The sequence below is a fragment of the Danio rerio genome, chromosome 6, assembly GCF_049306965.1.
Source record: "Danio rerio strain Tuebingen ecotype United States chromosome 6, GRCz12tu, whole genome shotgun sequence".
Classification (NCBI taxonomy): domain Eukaryota; kingdom Metazoa; phylum Chordata; class Actinopteri; order Cypriniformes; family Danionidae; genus Danio; species Danio rerio.
In genome coordinates this window covers 42,055,001-42,073,833 of record NC_133181.1, presented here as the reverse complement: position 1 = coordinate 42,073,833, position 18,833 = coordinate 42,055,001, and the positions used below count along the sequence as shown (strand labels likewise).

Here is an 18,833-nt window from a genome sequence, read left to right as displayed (position 1 = left end):
CTTGCAGCTGTACAACAGGAAAAACTCACAATGATCACCTCAGGTACACCTCGTATGCTTTATTCAGAGTTAAATGCTAACAATGTGAGTTTGAATGCCATTTTACATGACATTTATTGCTACTGAAAGCAGTCGTTATAGTTCACCTCTCACCTCTTGAAAATAAAATAAACTGTTGGAAATTGAACTTTAGAACTGTCACTCCAAACCAACACATATCACTGATATCTATATCTACATTTAATAATGTTAAAGAGGTTTAATATGTATTTATTAGATTATAAACATTACCATTTTGTGAGTGAGTGCATACTCTGCGCTTCTAAATGGCTGTATTTATCATATCTTTATATTTTTTATTTATTTATGTAATGTGGCATCTATTTTTAAATAAATTATATGACCACTCAGTATACTAAATAGACTTTCAACATCAAACCAGAGATATTAAACATACATACAACAGGAATTCAAATTTAAGACTTTTTAAGACCCTTTTAAGTCCATTGTGAATGAAATTTTAGACTTATACAGGACTAAACACTAATGATTATTTCTAATGGCCTGATTGGGCCAATGGATTTTTTTTGCTTGCCACTAAATGTAACTATTTCTTAGCAACATACTTTAATGTGTCAAAAAAAAAAAAAAAAAAAGAAAGAAAAGAAAACTCAAGTTGTATACACTTTCTTTCAACATAATATTTATTTTTGACAAAAAAGAGACAAGTTTAACATTGTTAAAAGCATATTAATTGTGGAGACAATTACATAAATAATCAAATATATATATATATATATATATATATATATATATATATATATATATATATATATATATATATATATATATATATATATATATATATATTTGTTAGCTTTTGGTCCAAACTGATCATAACTTCTATTCAACCTAATGCATTTTTCTAAGAAATGCTTAATGCCTATTTATAAATATGATGTCTACTCCCCCTTACTTCTGTAAAGAGTTTTTGTATAAATGTAAGATAACGTTAAGGGATATATTGCTCTGCTTTTATCACAAGGAACTGTGTAATTGTCTTTAGTTTTCTTTCCTGGGGAATTGTATCTGTTTTTTTGCAATGAAAAACTTAAATATAAACTTGAATGTTAAAAAAAGTTTTAATAAGATGGATTGTTGATGATTGGATGGATGGATGCCTGATTGTGTAGCTTTATTTGTGCAAAGGAAAATTAAGCCCTGTTAAAAAAAAATATTTAGGATCTACAACAAAATATTTCAGTGAATGTAAGACTTTTCAAGGCCTAAAATTTGTTTTTGAAATTTAAGACATTTTAAGGATACCCTGTACAATCTTGAAAAACAAAAGCAAATGCATAATAGTCTCATAGGTCTCAACCAGGTCTCAACATTCACATTATTGCTTCATTCATACCCCCAGACCCATCTTGCGTTTCACTGCTATTGGCCAATCACAAAGCGTAATACAGCTTTACGTAACACGTACATCTAGGGGGCGGCGCTTATCGCGGCCTTTAGAAAAAAAACCCTGAAGCCATCTAGAATTTTTCAATGGAAACCGCCCAGCTTTATTCAATGCATTATTAAATCAATTACTTTTCCGCTTATCCCTCTAATACTGGCATCTACGTAGACGGCGTCGTCGTTTCCAGGAGCGCTTCAAACGGATAAGAGGTAACGCGCTGCTTTTGTTTTGTACTCTTCCTCTTCAGCCGACCTGTCGCTCCGTCATGGCGCCCGTCCGCTCGGTTCTAGCACTCGTCTTACGGGAAGGTGTTTTAATGGCTCCCCGTATCGCTGACGTCTGTTGACGCGGGTACTTGCGTGCCAGTGACTAGCCTGGAAGTTTGTGCAGAGCGCGGCATAAAGTCGCCCACAGGCTTCAAAACACACCGCAGCGGTTTGCTTTATTTAGAGATGCGTTTTGATCAGGATCTCGTGGGGAAATAAGACTTTAAGAGTCCGACACGCGTTTCAAATTTGCATCATTCCTAGAAAAAATATATCCATATTCTTGCGATGGAACTTTTGTGCAACGCTAGTACAAACACCGAAAACTTCCGGCGAAATCTGAGACTGTCTGACAGTTGAGATGTGAGGCGAAATGTGTGTTTTATGTAGCGTGTTAAGTTAGCTGAATTAGCCTGAGATTGTTTTTTTGAAATGCGAACGTTTAACACTATAGTGTCGTGAATGTTGAATCAACAGGTCTGTAAGGTTAAAATTTACAGCATTATTTTGGTTTCATTACAATGTACATTGTGTTGAAGTCGCTCATTTCTTATTTTTGTATTTTGACGGCCGTTTTTTTAAGCATCCGGTTAATAACAACACAATGCAGCTCCATCTGATTTACTGCTACATGACTTTGTCTTCTATTATAAGCAGTGTAATTACAGTGTAAATTTGTGTTTTATTTATTAATTATTGTACTACTTGCATGGTTTTACTGGAATCAGAATATAAATGTGGACAACAGTCTGCAATAGTAATGTGAGGAAGGCAGCCCGCAAGGCCAGTGTGTGTGTGTGTGTGTGTATGTATGTGTGTGTGTGTGTGTGTGTGGTGAAGGACTGACTCAGAGCTGGGGAAAATGGAAACAGTGACTAAATCAAGGCTTTTTACTGTTACACACACACACACACACACACACACACACACACACACACTGTATGTTTGGGAACAGATGAAACTGTGTTTTTAGCATTTTTATTTTGGCTCTCATTTATACATAAAATTATGAATAAAAACATTCAGAGGCTCTTCCTGTCCTTCAGATTCCTGTTTGACATTTGGTTTAACTGAAGAAATAATTGACGAGTGAAATAATAAATTTTTCCCCCAATATGGTTTATACATGTGTTTATACGATTAATTTAGTTTATGTTTTTGAAATGTGTGTTTTCATTATAAATAAATATATATATATATATATATATATATATATATATATATATATATATATATATATATATATACATACAATTATACTATTTATGATCATTATAATTTTATTTTTAAACAAAGTTGCTGTGTTTTTGTATATATTTCAGATATAATTATTTCAAAATTATATTGAAAATGTTTTTTATTTTAATCTATGATTACATTTAAAATTACATAAAAATGTGTTCCTCAGTCATTTGCAAGAGATGACATATGTGCATTATAAAAAAAAAGATCTTGTAAGAAAGCACGGTTGATATGGGCCTTACATAATAATAAATTGCCATGTTATTTAGATAACTCTTGTACAATTGATATCACCACAAACTTGTATCAACATAATTGGCGATTTGGCCTAAAATCACAATCTTGATCAATTGAACATTTTAACTCAATTATGATTAATGAATGATTAGTTTATTTATTTAATTTTTTGCCCTCGTACTTCACTGAAATTTTTTGTACAATAATTATTGGTCACATATTACAATTGAGAGATTTCTGAATGAAAGGTGCATTACTTGATTTTAAAATAGTTGACAAAAACACACACGATCAACTATTTGTTTATTTATTGAGCATCAAAGCTGGTTTATACTTCTGTGTCGAGTGATCGCTGTGACCCATGGTGCATGCCTTGTGCAGTTGTGCATTTATCTATTTGTGCAACCACTTTAATCCCTCCCACGCTCGTCACCACTATCAAGCTGACCAATCACAGAGCATGTGTCGTCCCAACATGAAGTTATAGTTTTTAAGAGTTCAACGTTACTCACGGTGAGAGGTTTGCGACCATGCAAAGGCTGCGCAGGACTATAAGCGTGAAGTCAACGCAGAAGTATAAACCAGCAACAGAGTGACTTGTAGAGTCATATGACTTCCCACATGGTAGGGAAATTATTTGAAATTTGATCGATTATATGTTCTGAATGTTTTGATTACGTTTTAATTAATCACCAGCTGTAAATGAAAATACTTTTCTTTTTCTTTTTTTAGACTTTTTCTTTGATATGCATTTATGATAATATTTAATATAACTAGCCATAAATTGCACTTACAGTATAAGTAAAAAAATAAATAAATAAAAATCTCCCCTTGATTTATTTATTCATTTTACCATGTTTTTTTCACAGTATTTCGTAAATTATTTTTTCTTTTGAAGAAAGTCTTATTTGTTTTATTTTGGATAGAACAAAAGCAGTTTTTATTGTTTTAAAAGCCATTTTAAGATCAATAATATCATTAGCCCCCTTAAGCAATTTATTTATACACACACACACACACACACACTTGCCTAACTATCCTAACTTGCCTTTAAATCACATTTAAAACTGAATACTAGTATCTGGAAAAATATCTATTAAAATATCATTTACTGTCATCATGGCAAAGATAAAAGTTAGTAAAACTATTATGTTTAGAAATGTGTTAAGATTCTTTCTGTTAAATAGAAATTGGGGAAAATTATACAGAGGGTCCGGGGGCTAATAATTCTGACTTTAACAGTATATGAATTAAAAAATAGGCAGTTGACAACTGTAATCCAGTGGTTAAGTGCATCGACACACAGCACCAATGTGCTCAAGGTGACCCGAGTTTGAGTCCCCGCTCAAAGTCCGTTTCCAATCCTTCCCCGCTCTTTCTGCTCTCCATGATTTCCTGACAATATTTTCTGCTATTTATTAAAGGAAAAAGGTATAGGCAATCACAGACATGTATAGAAATAAAAAAGAATGGAAGCTCTGTAAATATAAATTGTTCATTGAAAGCATCACATCTGCTTCAACCTCTGACCAACATCTGCCTCAACGTTCAATTTTCAGTGGCAATGGAGGAGGTCCAGCACAATAATGGCTCTGAGTCTCAACCTGTTTCCGTCGCCACAACTATAACTGCCTCTCACCTATCACAGATTGCCCAGGTACGAAAACTACTGTTAGTCTTTTAACTAAGTATTTTAGATGCAGTAAAAAAACAGTTTCATTTAATCCCTCGTCATTGTATTGTGGAAAGATGTCTCTGGGTGGTAATCCAGTGGCTGTGGTTCAGCTGCCCAGCGGTCAGTTTCAAGTTCAAGGCGTGATTCAGTCAGCACAGTCATCAGTTATCCAGTCTCCACCAGTACAATCACAGGTAACACACACACACACACACACACACAGACACAATATGATGTTACACTTGAATTAGATTTAGTGACATGTTTCACTTATTTCTTCATATTAGGGCCAAGGGTCTGACAGTGACGATTCTCAGGAATCAAGCGACAGCGGAGCATCAAATCAGAAGTCAAGAGAGATCTTAGCTCGGCGCCCATCTTACAGGTATAAAACTTCTGCCAAATACGTATACCTCTAATGCATTGGCCCCATGAATTCAACCTACTGTGGCTTCCTGCTAGTGTTCATTTGCATATCTGTTGGCAAATCAGAGGCAGTTGGTGCACATCTACCACGTCTAACTCACTCTTTATCAGGCTTTATCATGACCAGCAAGCTTTTTTAAATTGAAGAAGTGAACACGTTTAAAAATGATCCCTCAGTAATTAAATTTTTTTACTTTAATGAGTAATAAAGTTATAATAGAGAGGAAAACTTGATACTCAATGGTTTATGCTTTAATTAAGTCTTTTTATTTGGCATAAATACAAAAACTTAATTTATAAAACTAATGCTGTATAGCAAAATTAGTGAGTTTATTTCTGGAAATTATTAAATTAATTATTATTATAATAAATTATTATTCGTAATGCTGTCCAGAAATTTCCCCCGATCAGAGCAGCAGCGAACAAAGCAAGCATATATTTGAACACCATACAATAAAGCTATATATATATACACACACACACACACACACACACACACACACACACACACACACAGTGCTCAGCATAATTGAGTACACTCCATTTTGAAAATTAATATTTTGATCCATTTCTCAGTGAATATAGGCAATGTATTTTGGTGCATTTAAACCAAACAGATTTATTAAATGGATATATTTATTAAAATAATATTTTAGTCACCAATCATAGAAATTGAAAGATAATAAAAATAAATTTAAGCAAAATATTGCAAACAAAAAAAAAAAAAAGTACAACCTTCAAACTTTTCAACAAAATCAATATATATATATTTTTTGCTTCTCTTGATTTTTTCCTCTTGTATTTAATATTTATCTATATCATAATTTTGGGTCAACTAGTTTTTGGACTGTTATCGTAAGTTATTTTCTTAGATAAGTTCTCGATTTGGCTTCAGTACTGACTAATCTAATGTATATGCACAAATGTAATATTGTATATTTTCCTATTAAAATATGAATTTAAAAGATAGATTTGTGAGGGGTGTACTCGTATATGCTGAGCACTGTATATATTTATTCCTATACGTTCCATTGAACTATTTACATAATTTACAATACTTTATATAATATAGAAGTCATTTCCCTTATTAAAACTGTTAAGTGCATAATTTGTACTTTTTTTTGTCGTATTTTCATATCCATTTTTTTCTTCAAAAAAGTAATAGTTTAGCTGTGATGTACATCATAGCTTGTTGGTTCGGTTCATGCCTCATCACGGTTACAAACTTTTTAAAAATCCCTTTGTAACAAATGTATTGAATTCTTGGGTGGCCACTAACTGTTTGAAGAATAGTATATTTTGAATTAACTGTTTCTGTAATATAAATGTTTCTTTACGTTTTTTTTTTTTTTTTTTTTTTTTAAAGAAAGCAACAAAAACATATAAGGTGCATCCCAAATCGCATACTTATGTACTATTCTAAACTATTTTGCATTTTGAAAACTCTAAAAATTAATAAGTGCACTTTAATTACACATTAATAATAAATTTTATTAATGCACTTATTGAACCATTAAAAACAAGTGTGCGCTTTTGGACACTTCACGCACTTAACAGCCACTGCTTTACTCACATAGCAGAAGGGGCAGAGCTTTTAGGCACTGATTTTGGATTAATGTATTGATTTTGGATTGTGAAAGCAAAATACCCCTACGAGAGTGATTATACCACCACCCAATGGTGAATGCGGTTGTACTCATGGCAGGTATTATTTGGTAGGTTGGTTGTTTATTTCACAAATTTGACAACTGTCCAACATCATCAGGGAAACGGTTTGAATTCTGCTTAGTAAAAAAAACATTAGTGCATATACTATGCTGTTGAGTGTGTAAGTGTATAAGTGTTATGCTTAGTGTATATGCTTTGTTAGAGCTTAGTGTATAGTGTGCCATTTGGGACGCAGTCACACTCTATTCCTAGTTGCACACATTAAGAGGGTTTACATGAAGTGTACATTATTAAGTTCATGCTAGCATAACATTATTTTTATTTTGCAAACAAATCTGTGGGAAACAGCATATTAGGGCTGCACAATATTGGAAACATCTGACATTGCGATATTAAGTTTTTTGGTGATATGAGAGCAATTTCGGCAGATGACTTGTCTTTAATTGTTCTGTTTGGAATGATATCATTAACTTTGATTGGAATAATCTTGTAGAGAAGTGAATAAAAAATTGTGAAGATAAAAGAGAAATAAGTAGTAGATAATCAAATACAGTAATACAATATATTATCATGATACTTTGCTACCGATAATGGTAGATCTCGATATCAGCAACATATCACAAGAAAACCATCCACAATATATCATATCTGTAAATAAAGGGGGAAAAATGCATCAAAAAGTTATTCGATTTTTTTTTTTTATTAACAGCACTTACATTTTGTTGAATTGCAACATTTATATGCGTTCAATATATCAATAGTTTTTTTTGTTTGATATATTGTGCAGCCCTACAGCATATGCAGTATTGCTTTTTATTTCATTTGATTATTTGTGAAAATGCTTATCTTTACCCAAATCCACTCTTAGACCTGTTTCTATCTGGTTTTAAAATGCAGATAAATAATTTTGCTCATGGCTCATTATTCTCATGTTTCGTCCCTATCATTTTATTATCCTCTCTATCACTTTAGTGGGGATGCATTATTGAGTCCTACTATTTTGTTCTGTTGTACTAATGAATGAGCAAACTAACCCTGCCTCTGGAATTGGTTGAAAATGGACGAACTCAAGATCTCAATACCTGGTGTAAACAGGGCCTCCGTTAGAGGAATGTGAGAAGCACAATATGCCAAGCTCCAAATCCCATCCGCATAACTAAGAGTTTCAGCACTACACACAAACGTTCTGTTCTTTTTTGTGTTTTAGGAAGATCCTAAATGATCTGTCAGCGGAGGAGCTGGCAACTCAGAATGAGGGAGAAGAGGAAAGTTCCACCTCCTCTGCCATAACAAGCGTCTCACTCCCGACCCCAATCTACCAGACAAGCACTGGCCAATATAGTAAGCCCAGCCAACATCAGTACTTTAAAATACAATGGCAATTGAGAGTTATTGAATGCACCGTGTGGTAACTTCCTACATGTTTTGCAACAGAAGTGAAGCAAATGGTTGCATAAGGAGTGCAAATAACCAAAAACCTGTGCGTTTTGTTTTTTGAACTTACCAATCCAAACTTGATTTCCATAGTATATTCAGTATCAACAGTATCACTGGCATGGCAGTATGTTCAAGTGACACTCAACATGGAAGCATCCTCACCCAAAAAAACAAACATTTTTACCGTTAATCATTAGTAAGATGATGAAAAGAATCAATGATTGATAATAAAGTCGTAACATTTAATGATTAAATACAATGGCTAATATTCAACGGTTTAATAGGGTCACCTCAAATTTACAGACTAGCTGCTTGTACAGTGCTATTTTTCTGTGTGAGCAAATAGGTTTTGTTATTGTAAATGTTATTTTCTTCCTAATCAGCATGGTTTACACTCACCTGCCACTTTATTAGGGATACCTGAGGCTACAATTCTCACAGGTTCACCAAAATTGGACAGTAGAAGATTGGAAAAACGTTGCCTGGTCTGATGAGTCTCGATTTCTGCTGTGATCTTTGAATGGTAGGGTCAGAATTTGGCTTCAACAACATAAAAGGATGGATTCATCCCGGCTTGTATCAACGGTTTAGACTGGTGGTGTTGGGGGATATTTTCTTGGCACACTTTGGGCCTGTTAGTACCAACTGAGCATTGTGTAAATGCCACAGCCTACCTGAGGATTGTTGATGACCATGTCCAATATGACCACAGTGTACCCATCTTCTGATGGCTACTTCCAGCAGGATAATGCGCCATGTCATTAGGCTTGAATCATCTCAGACTGGTTTCTTGAACATGACAATGAGTTCACCGTACTGAAATGGACTGCACAGTCCCCACACTCAATCCAATAGAGCACCTTTGGGATGTGGTGGAACAGTAGAATCACATCATGGTTTTGCAGCAGACAAATCTGCAGACACTGCTTGATGCTATCATGTCAATATGGACCAAAATCTCTGAGGAATATTTCCAGTACCTTGTTGAATCTATGCCATAAAGGATTAAGGCAAAAGGGGTCCAACCCTCTACTAGTAAGTTGTACCTAATAAAATGGCCGGTGAATGTATTACACACTCGAAGGAAATTCTGGAGAATGAAATGCATTAAACTCTTGCTCATTTTCTTCATTACTTCCTGACATCTGCTGTAGATGCTTTGGACATAACCTTCATGTGCCTCAAATCATTAATGACATCCGTTCTTATTTGACCATCAAAAATCTGTATCGATTTATGGGTTTATCAACAATTCAAATAGCTGTTGGCATCTCAAATCTTGATGTCTATCACAGTATTCTTTACTTGTTTGCAGTTGCGATTTCATCCAATGGCTCTCTTCAGCTGGCCAGTGCTGGTTCAGAGGGTGTACAAGGCCTACAGACTCTCACCATGTCCAACTCCAACCCAAGCCAGCCAACTATACTGCAATATGCTCAGACTGCCGACGGACAACAGATTCTGCTGCCTAGCAACCAGGTGGTTCTCCAAGGTTGGCACACAAAGACGAAAAGACACTTTGTATTTGGAAATCGGCTCGTATTGTTGCTTTAGAAGGCGTGGGAGACACTCTGGCTATGATTCTGTGTTGTAGGTGCAGGAGGAGAAATGCAAGCTTATCAGATCCGCTCCTCTTCCTCCTCGCTGCCTCAGACTGTTGTCATGACTTCACCTGTTATCAACTCTCAGGGCAAGAGCGACGACCCACAAATGAAGAGAGAGATACGGCTGGCCAAGAACAGGTGGGTGCATTTGTGTGGAAGGTAATTCGTTTGTTTAGAGATATGAAGTTGGTTGGTAACGTATCCACCTTTTTCCACTTGTGACTACTGCACGTCTAATTACGGTTCCATTCAAAGCGATTGAAACAAATGAGTTCACATAAGTTTGCTCTACAAATAATCCATATCAGTAGTGAAAAGTGAGTGAGAGGTATGTTTAAGTTTTTTTTTTTTTTTTTTGCTTGATTTCAATGTCAGAATTTTACGTTGGTATTTTATCGAGACGTTACTATCACAAGCACATTTGTGGCTCTTTTGAGTTTGTTGTGTTTTGATCCTCTTGATCAGTGGTCTTCAACATTTTATCACCGCGGACCGATCAATGCTTAACAATTTTACCACGGCCCGGGGGCAGGGGGTGGTGTTGGGTATATGTAGATTGGTAGGCGACCACCGTTTTCTCAGAGGATGACAAGCTGACAAAACATTGCTGCTACTCTGATACAAGTTTTATCTATGAAGAAAATTAATAAGCCCTGCAGTGTTTAAAATGTCTGTGTTTTTCTGCAATTAACTAGTCTACCGAAATGTGTATATCCCATACTAAAGTATGCTGACCGGTCAGTTATTGTTACGTGACTCTTGGTGCACTCGCAGCATTGAAAAGTTGAGATGTTTTTAATTGGGTGCTCCTAGATGCCGCAAGCGTGTCCTTCTCAATATGCGCTGCTTGCCTCCATTGGAAATGACAAACTTGCACATGGAAAAGATGCAATATGTGATCGGCCCCTAAGGCTGCCGTCATTTGCGATCTCCAGCAGTTGATCTTCTTCTTGCACAGACATGCTGGATTCACCTGATTTGATGACAAATGTGTTGCGGATTGATTCCTTGGCAGTCTGTAGGTTCTTCACAGAGCCTTTTCCCATTCACCAAGAAACTTTCCAGCTGTTTCTTACTCATTTTGCTGGCCTGTGGGTTAAATTTTGGCGCGCAAGTGACCGAGATGTAACCGAGAGAATAGGGTCATTTTTCAAAATAAAAGATTTTCAAAATAAAAGATCGTTCAGACTAGGATAATAAATAAAACAAAAATAATTGATGATTTCTTGTGTGGCCTGGTACCAATTGATCTATGGATTGTTACCGGTCTGCGTTCTGGAGGTTGGGGACCACTGCACTAGATCATATTTTCTTATAGTATTTTAAACACTACAATAATATTCAACATACCTCCATAATATTACACTGTAGCAAGTTTTTTTTTCTCACCATAAAAATAACTATAGGAGCTGGCATGACGTTAAACACAAACAAAAAAACTTGTGGTGACGAAAACCCAATCATATTTCTGCCATGCGTTGTTTGTGTCTGGACCAAAAGATGCACATACAAGAACCAATACAGGTTGTATTATCATTCGAGAAAGGGAAACCATGCCAGTTCAACATCAAACGTTTCTTCACGTGAACCTGACATGAGGACATGTGTAGCACACACCTCACAAACTAGCTGGACAAATGCTTACAGACAGCTTAACACTGCCTATAAACCGAATGTTGGCTTGGTGTGTCCCAAGCTTTAAGAATTCTTTGATTATATGTGATCTGCTGAAAGTAACTTGTTAAAGGATTAGTTTATTCATAATTGAAAATTCTGTTATTAATAACTTGCCCTCATGTCATTTCAATCCCTGAAACATTTGTTCATCTTCAGAACATAAATTTAAATGATTTAAATGAAATCTGAGAGCTTCCTTATCCTCCATAGTCAGCCATGGTTTGTTTACTGCAAGTCATTCAAGTACAGAATATGAACAAAAAAACAATATCAAAACATTCTATGTGGTTCAACTGTAATCATACGAAGCTCCAATAACACTTTTGTGCTTTAAAACTGTAAATATTACTTGAGACATTGGTGGAAAAAATCAGGTTTTTTTTGGTGCACAAAATTGTTCTTGGAGCTTCAGAAAATTGCAGTTGAATTAAATTGGAGTCACTTTGAATGTTTTTGGTTCCTTTCCTTGACTAATACCTTTCTATAGAGCAGGGGTTCTCAATCTCGGTCCTGGAGGTTTGGTGTCCTGCAGTTTTTAGCTCCCACCCCTATAAAACACACCTGGGCAAGCTAATCAAGTTCTTACTAGGCTTTCTAGAAACATCCTTGCAGGTTTGTTAGAGCAAGATGGAGCTAAAATCTGCAGGACATCAGACTTCCAGGACTGAGTTTGAGAACCACTGCTATAGTGGATGAGAGAGCTCATGGATGTCATCTAAAATATCTCACTGGGGAATTAAAACAACCGGAGTTAGTAATTAATAACAGAACAATTTTTTGTGTGTGAACGTATACTTTAAATCCAGTTTGCATTTTTAATTTTTTATTGGATAAACTGAGGAATAATGACACTTATACCCCTTTATTTTTTACTGATTGTTAACAATTTAACACGTTAATCCCACAAATCAACAAAAGCATCGTAGTGTGTATGAAAAGGCTAGATAAAATGCAATGGTTATTTTCATATCTGATCTTTTTAATGCATTCCTCTAATGTGAATCTCCGTGTGCAGGGAGGCAGCCAGAGAGTGTCGCCGAAAGAAAAAGGAGTATGTGAAGTGTTTGGAGAACCGCGTGGCTGTGCTGGAGAATCAGAACAAGACTCTTATCGAGGAGCTCAAGACATTAAAGGACCTGTACTGTGTTAAAACTGGCTAGTGGGAGATCCCTCCAATCACGCTAATGGGACTTTGCTGGCAGACCTGTGTGTCTGCTTATGTGCTTACACAAACACAGACAGGGACTTTTTTCTGGCAAGAGGAATACATTTATTCCTCCTGTCGAATGCTTGTTTTTATACAGCTCATTTTTAACTAATAGCCTAAGAACGATTGACCAGAAACAACAGCAACAATTACGCTTTTAAAAATAGATGGAAAGAGGGATTCGTTTTTTTCCATTAACATATTTTTATTTGCCGTCGACAGATGTTTATATTTGTGTATGTATCTTGTGCAAGCGTTGGCACGTCTACACTGGGAGATCTTGCTTTATTCTTGACCCATTTGGTTTTTCCAGGGAAGTTTTGAATGTTAATTTTATTGAAGCGCTAGCTGAGCGCATTAGCTGTCTGTTGAGGTGACAGACTGGTATTTTTACACCTTATCTCAAATGCGCTTGTATGTATGAAAATTGTGACGCAATTGTGTTTTTTTTTTTCAAGTCATGCAGCTGTGTTCTTTGCATTTATTTTGTGCTATTTACCCCTTTATAGGAAGCTCTGGCATTCCTATCCCCATTCCGTATTTTGTTTTACGTTTAGTGAGACATTTTCTACAGAGACTGAGCAGATTTTAAGGTGAGGACTTTCAGCTTTACTATTATTGGTAACATTCAAGTCATTAAGTCATTTTAAGCCTTATTGTGGACTGATAGACTAATCATGTAGAATTGAAACCTTTTTAGTCCAAGCCTTGGTAATATGTCTAACTGGTCTTTAAGCCATTCACACACTTGGGTTGGGACCGTGTTGGCTTTTAGCTGATTAATAGACCCGAGGCTTACCACTGTTTATAAGCCAAGCTGTTACACGACAATCGAATCAGGGAGCATACGATGAAAAACAAAACATACAATGTCACTTGTTTTAGGTAAAGTGAATCTAAATAAATATTTTTCCAGCCTTTAATTGTTTTATCTGTCATTGTTTTAGTTTTTTCCCCCTTTTAATTCCAGTGTTCTTTTGCTTGACTACATGGAGGCCCTTGAAAAACTCCACTCAGATGGTCAAATAGGAGAAGCAAGGTTAGCTTGTGAGAAACGTTGCAATGTATTTAGGGAACGTGATATCTTGGTTGTTGCATTAAAACGTCGGCAGAAGACTTTTAAATTGAAAAGATAGCAGTATAAGTATGTTTTGACCGCATGAAAATATCAGCTAATATTTTAAAATCTCATGTCAAAGAAATTCTAGTGAATAACGTGTTGTATTTTAGTTATCAGCTAAAAATGTTGTATGATCAGATTTCTTCACTCAATCTGAGTTGTGTTAAGGAAATCTGTGTGTGAAAGAAAATAAGTGGTCACAAAGTGTTAAAAGAATAGGATCTGAATTGGACGATATAGGAATATTTTTATAGTTAATTCTGTAAACTGTTTTAATGCTACTATAACCAATATTTTAGTATGAAGGCAAAATAATCACATTTATGCAATGCATGAGTTTCATTTGAATGACACATTCCTCCAAACTGATAGATGGCAGTGTGGCTCATTTAACTTCACATAATTATCACTAATGGCCTGTTTTATCCGCTTACTGAGTCGTGACGCATGGTGTAGTTTCAAGGTCCAAGCCGTTAATCATGAGAAATATATTCATTTATGACCACGTTTTAGTCATTTCACACATTAAAGTGAGTTTTATATAAAATAATGGTGTACACTACAGTCTCTGGACTTGCTGCATCACAGACACCAATATTTTACCAATTTAAAATAATGTAATCACTTTCTGGCCATCGGATATTAGGCATGGATATACATATTGTGCTTGTGGTTTTTGAAAGTTTTACAATGCTTTGGAAACGTTTATTACCGAAGTTATTATTATTATTACCATTTGTTGAGTCTCCTCACAGTTTGATACTGTATATTGCCTCACACTGTGATGTCACACTTAACAAGTGGATAAAGATGAAAGTATTTTGTATATTATTATTTGTTTTAATATAATTATTGAAGTATTTGTTTATTTTACAGAGACATACTTGTGCAATAACAAAACGTTAAGTCTTCACTTGTTGAACAAACATTCCTTTTTTTCTTTTGTTTTTGGTTAAACATACTTAAAAGTAAGTGAAATGACTAGGGCTTGCTGAAGGAAAACGTGCTTGAGAAAATCTTTGGAAGATTTTTCTATGGAGGTAGTGGGAAATTATTCATATTCATTATTTTACTGCATAACCAATGATGTGTGGTTTGATCATAAAAAACAGAGGAGCTTGAATGTGCCGTAGTTTCACATCTGAAAATCCAGCATTGTCAATGTCCTTCCATGTAGCACGGATTGCTTCACAGCCATCTTGAAGATAGTACCTGAAAAACATACAAGACTTTCAAATTCCGTAGCGGACCCATGCTTTGTTGCCAAAATTTCATTAAGTGAATGCATTCTGGTTATAATATATTACATAATATTATTTCTCTATGTCTAAAATAAACCGTCACTTCCAATTATATGTGTGTGATAAGCATTGGGACACTGGATGTACTTACAGGAGGTAAAGTATTAAACGCATCACCATTTTTTTTCCAGAAAACATTTCTAAAGGTGCTGACGACTTGAAATTTTTACTAGATGACTGTAACAACCAAAGTAATCGTTACAAAAAAAGCCACTGTGTAAAAAATAATGAAAACAAAAAAATCTATTGAACACATGAAGAAAGTAAGGTGTAAAAATGCATGAAAGGTCCAGACAGCAGCGGAAATATATCAGTAGTTTTTCAGCAAAACCCTCTACCTTTCGTCAGTGTAAATTAATATTATCTGCCTCAGTACAAACATCTTCGTTACCAGATAATGAAGATGAAACCAGGGTCTAGACATTTTAGCCAATGAAACTAATAATTTAAGAAGATAAAGCTGCTAGAATGGCACAGACAATTGCCTGACTTAAATCCAATATTACATAAATAGGAAATAAAGATCAGAGTTCATAGACGAAACCGACAGAACTGTCTAGACTTAAAAAATAAGGACAAAATTACACCTGAGCAATGCATGCGGATACATTATCTATACAAGAGGCACCTTGAAGCTGTCATTACCCCAAAAAAAAGCCTTTTATACAAAGTATTAAATACATTTAATTAGTTGTGGTTACGTAAATTGCCTAGTTATTCCGTTGTTATTGAACATAATACCCTACCAAAATTGTTAGGGTCAATTTCTTGTCAATAGTTCTTTTAAAAATATTCACCAACAGGAAAATGCATGACATGTTCAATACTAATTTTGCCCGCTGTATTTATTCGATATGTTTGTACCAGATGTTCACCAAAATATTTTTCTAAGATCCAACAATATATTTGAAGCATATAAAATGCAGTATTTTTAATAAAAAAAAAAACTTTTTGTAATTCTTTGGCACTGTATGAATATACTATAATTTTTATTGCCGTAAAAAAAAAAACTGACAAGAGACCCTAATATAATGATAATAGGTAAATATTAAGATTTTATGTCACCAAAATGGCTGGAGAACATGCTGAAAAAAGTAAGCCCAGGTTGAAGGGTCTGACACCACATGCTCAAGGAAGAAAAATGCTCCACCCTGAAGAACAAAAAGCAGTATTTAGATTTCTCAACTTTTTTAAAATGTAATGGTGTTAGTGGAATATGACAAAATGCATAAGTATTCAATAGAAATGATAATAGAAACAGCAGTATTTATAACAGGTTATGTTATAACACCAAATGTAATACAGTGTAATAACTTACAGGCCTCAGGACCCTTTTTGCCTCCTGCAGAACTTTGTTGGTGTCTTTGACCGTGCACAGAACCAGAGTGCAAACCACAGCATCCACCGAGCTGTCCTCCACCGCCTGCAGATTCTCCCCCGACGCCACTATGAAGCTGTCGTACACCAGGTGCTCGTTCTTCTCCATACTTTTCTCCAGGTATGTCTTAAAATGCGGGTTGGGGTCTGTGCAGGTGATCTTGGAGCCCGTCGGGTAGTGCTCGAAGTTCGCCCCAGATCCGCAGCCCACCTCCAGGATGCGCAAAGAGCCCTTGGAGGGCTGAAATCGCTCCAGGTTTAGGAATAGTTCCCGTTTCTTGTCATTCATTAGCTCATTGTACGCTATCGTGAAACTACTCAAAAGTCGGGGGTAAAGGCGCTTGTAGAAAGACAAAAGTCCCACCCGCTCCCCAACGAACAGCGGCAGTGTGAGGACTTTGCATATGAAAGCAAGAGCGTTCAAAAACAGCGACATTTTTAACTCGGGGAAACTACACTTTCGGTTAAGAAGACTAGTCGCGCAGGCGAGCGCTGGAGATCCGGAGACCGGAAGCGCGAACTCTTAAATGCAGCTAGCCGAGTTCCAAAGTTCAGGTTCAGTTCGTGAACTTGGGGATGAGCGTTGCTAACGATTATTAGTATTGTTGTTGTCGTTATTATTAACTTATTACAATTACTATTTATACTGTTTAGTTAGAATCTTAACGATACTGTTATATTAAATGGGTAGCTTATGTTGTCTTTTTAAAACATGTTTATGTAGATCAGAGGTGCTCAAAGTTGGCTCATGGTAACATTTGATATGGCCCATCATCACATCAGAGAGGAGAGGGAGAATGATGGGGAGGGTTTAGAGATTGTCATTTCAAATTTATTGTGATCTTTATTTTGTTAAAAAAAAAAAGCTTACTGAGATTAAATGTTTAACTGAATCAGATTTGGATTAAATGTACATGCATACCCAACAGTAAAAGGGAAACGCAAAGACTTTTATGAGCAAATCAAGACAAAGGCAGATTCTGCTTGACTAGTGTAATCAGCATTTAACTTCACTGTTATACATGTGATTGTGTTTATTGCATTTTATTGCAAGTTAAATCTAAAAATATTCTGCATTAGATAATATGATTTAAGGTAATGTTTTCTATTTATTTATAAATATGATGAATTAGGATATTACCCAATGCAACTTTATTGTAAAATAATTTGGTGTATTTATCTTCGGCCCAAGGCTCTCAATATTTAGTTTTTGGCCTTTCATACGTTTAAGTTTGGGCACCCTTGATTTAGATCAAAGTATTTATTTGTATATTTTAAAAACAGATCACATCCTCATAACATATATATTGGCAATTAAAAGCATAAGAAAACATAAAGACAAACTTAGTTTAAATTTTCCACTTTTAAGTTCAACTTTTAATATTGGCAAGATATTAAGGTAAATTAAAACAGTGTAGAAGTAATGTTTGGCTATTTTGTTTCTCGAACACAGTTTGAATGGGTGTGGCAGATTGTTGATTTAGCAGTAAACGGCTACTGGTTGCTGTAACCGACTAACGGTTTTGCTAGCAGCATTCTCCTGCGTTCACACACAGTGCTTTCTGGATACTCAAGCCCGTAGCCAAGGGGGTTCGGGTGGTTCGGAAGACCCACTCCTCATTGAAAAAGGTCCAGAATTTGTTCCATACATGAGCTCATTTCTCCTATTCTGACTACTACTGTATGCCATCATGAATAGTGAAAATAAACCATCGAAAAAGGCTTTAAGACCGAGTGAAATCCTCAGCTGTGTTGCTTCGGTGTGACTTCAGCTAATCAGTTTTAGCCAATGCAAAAAAAACATTTAATTTTATAATCTTATGTAAGCAAAGTCTTCTTTTGCTTCTGTTTAGTTTATAAATAGCTAAAAAAATTTACAAGTTACTTTAATTCTAAATCTTGGACCTTATTCTTAAAACAAAAATGACAAATAAAAAGGTGTGAAGCACTAAAGGCAGCCCATATTAAAATAATTTGATTACTATTTTGGCTATTAATGTTGTTATCCATGAATTTTGGATAAGCTACGAGCTAACCCAGATAAAAATTGTGCTTAAAATGTCACTAAAATGCAGCATTTAAATCTCATTAAAAAAAAAAAAAAATGAGGCATATAATTGAACTAAAA

At 35.2% G+C, this 18,833-nt stretch overlaps 2 protein-coding genes and 1 long non-coding RNA gene across 3 annotated transcripts in view; 2 read left to right on the top strand and 1 right to left on the bottom strand.

Moving 5' to 3' along the window:
* The first annotated feature begins 1,523 nt into the window (after positions 1–1,523).
* Positions 1,524–13,830, top strand: atf1 (activating transcription factor 1). The gene is given in 8 exon segments (NM_199723.1): positions 1,524–1,677; positions 4,773–4,870; positions 4,963–5,082; positions 5,176–5,273; positions 8,190–8,323; positions 9,735–9,911; positions 10,014–10,161; positions 12,716–13,830. Coding segments are annotated over 7 exon segments (915 nt in total). The 5' UTR covers positions 1,524–1,677; positions 4,773–4,777; the 3' UTR covers positions 12,861–13,830.
* Positions 13,831–14,850: 1,020 nt separating this feature from the next.
* Positions 14,851–17,226, bottom strand: tmt1a.3 (thiol methyltransferase 1A, tandem duplicate 3). Its single transcript, NM_001386647.1, has 3 exons — positions 16,647–17,226; positions 16,394–16,479; positions 14,851–15,239 (listed from the first exon to the last, which is right to left on the bottom strand). The coding sequence occupies exons 1-3, from the start codon at positions 17,139–17,141 to the stop codon at positions 15,092–15,094; spliced, it is 729 nt and encodes a 242-aa protein (NP_001373576.1). The 5' UTR covers positions 17,142–17,226; the 3' UTR covers positions 14,851–15,091.
* Positions 16,678–18,833, top strand: part of LOC103911260 (uncharacterized) — a 15,810-nt gene continuing 13,654 nt past the window's right edge. Inside the window, 1 exon segment of the long non-coding RNA NR_170237.1 lies at positions 16,678–16,796. This is a non-coding gene — a long non-coding RNA (uncharacterized lncRNA).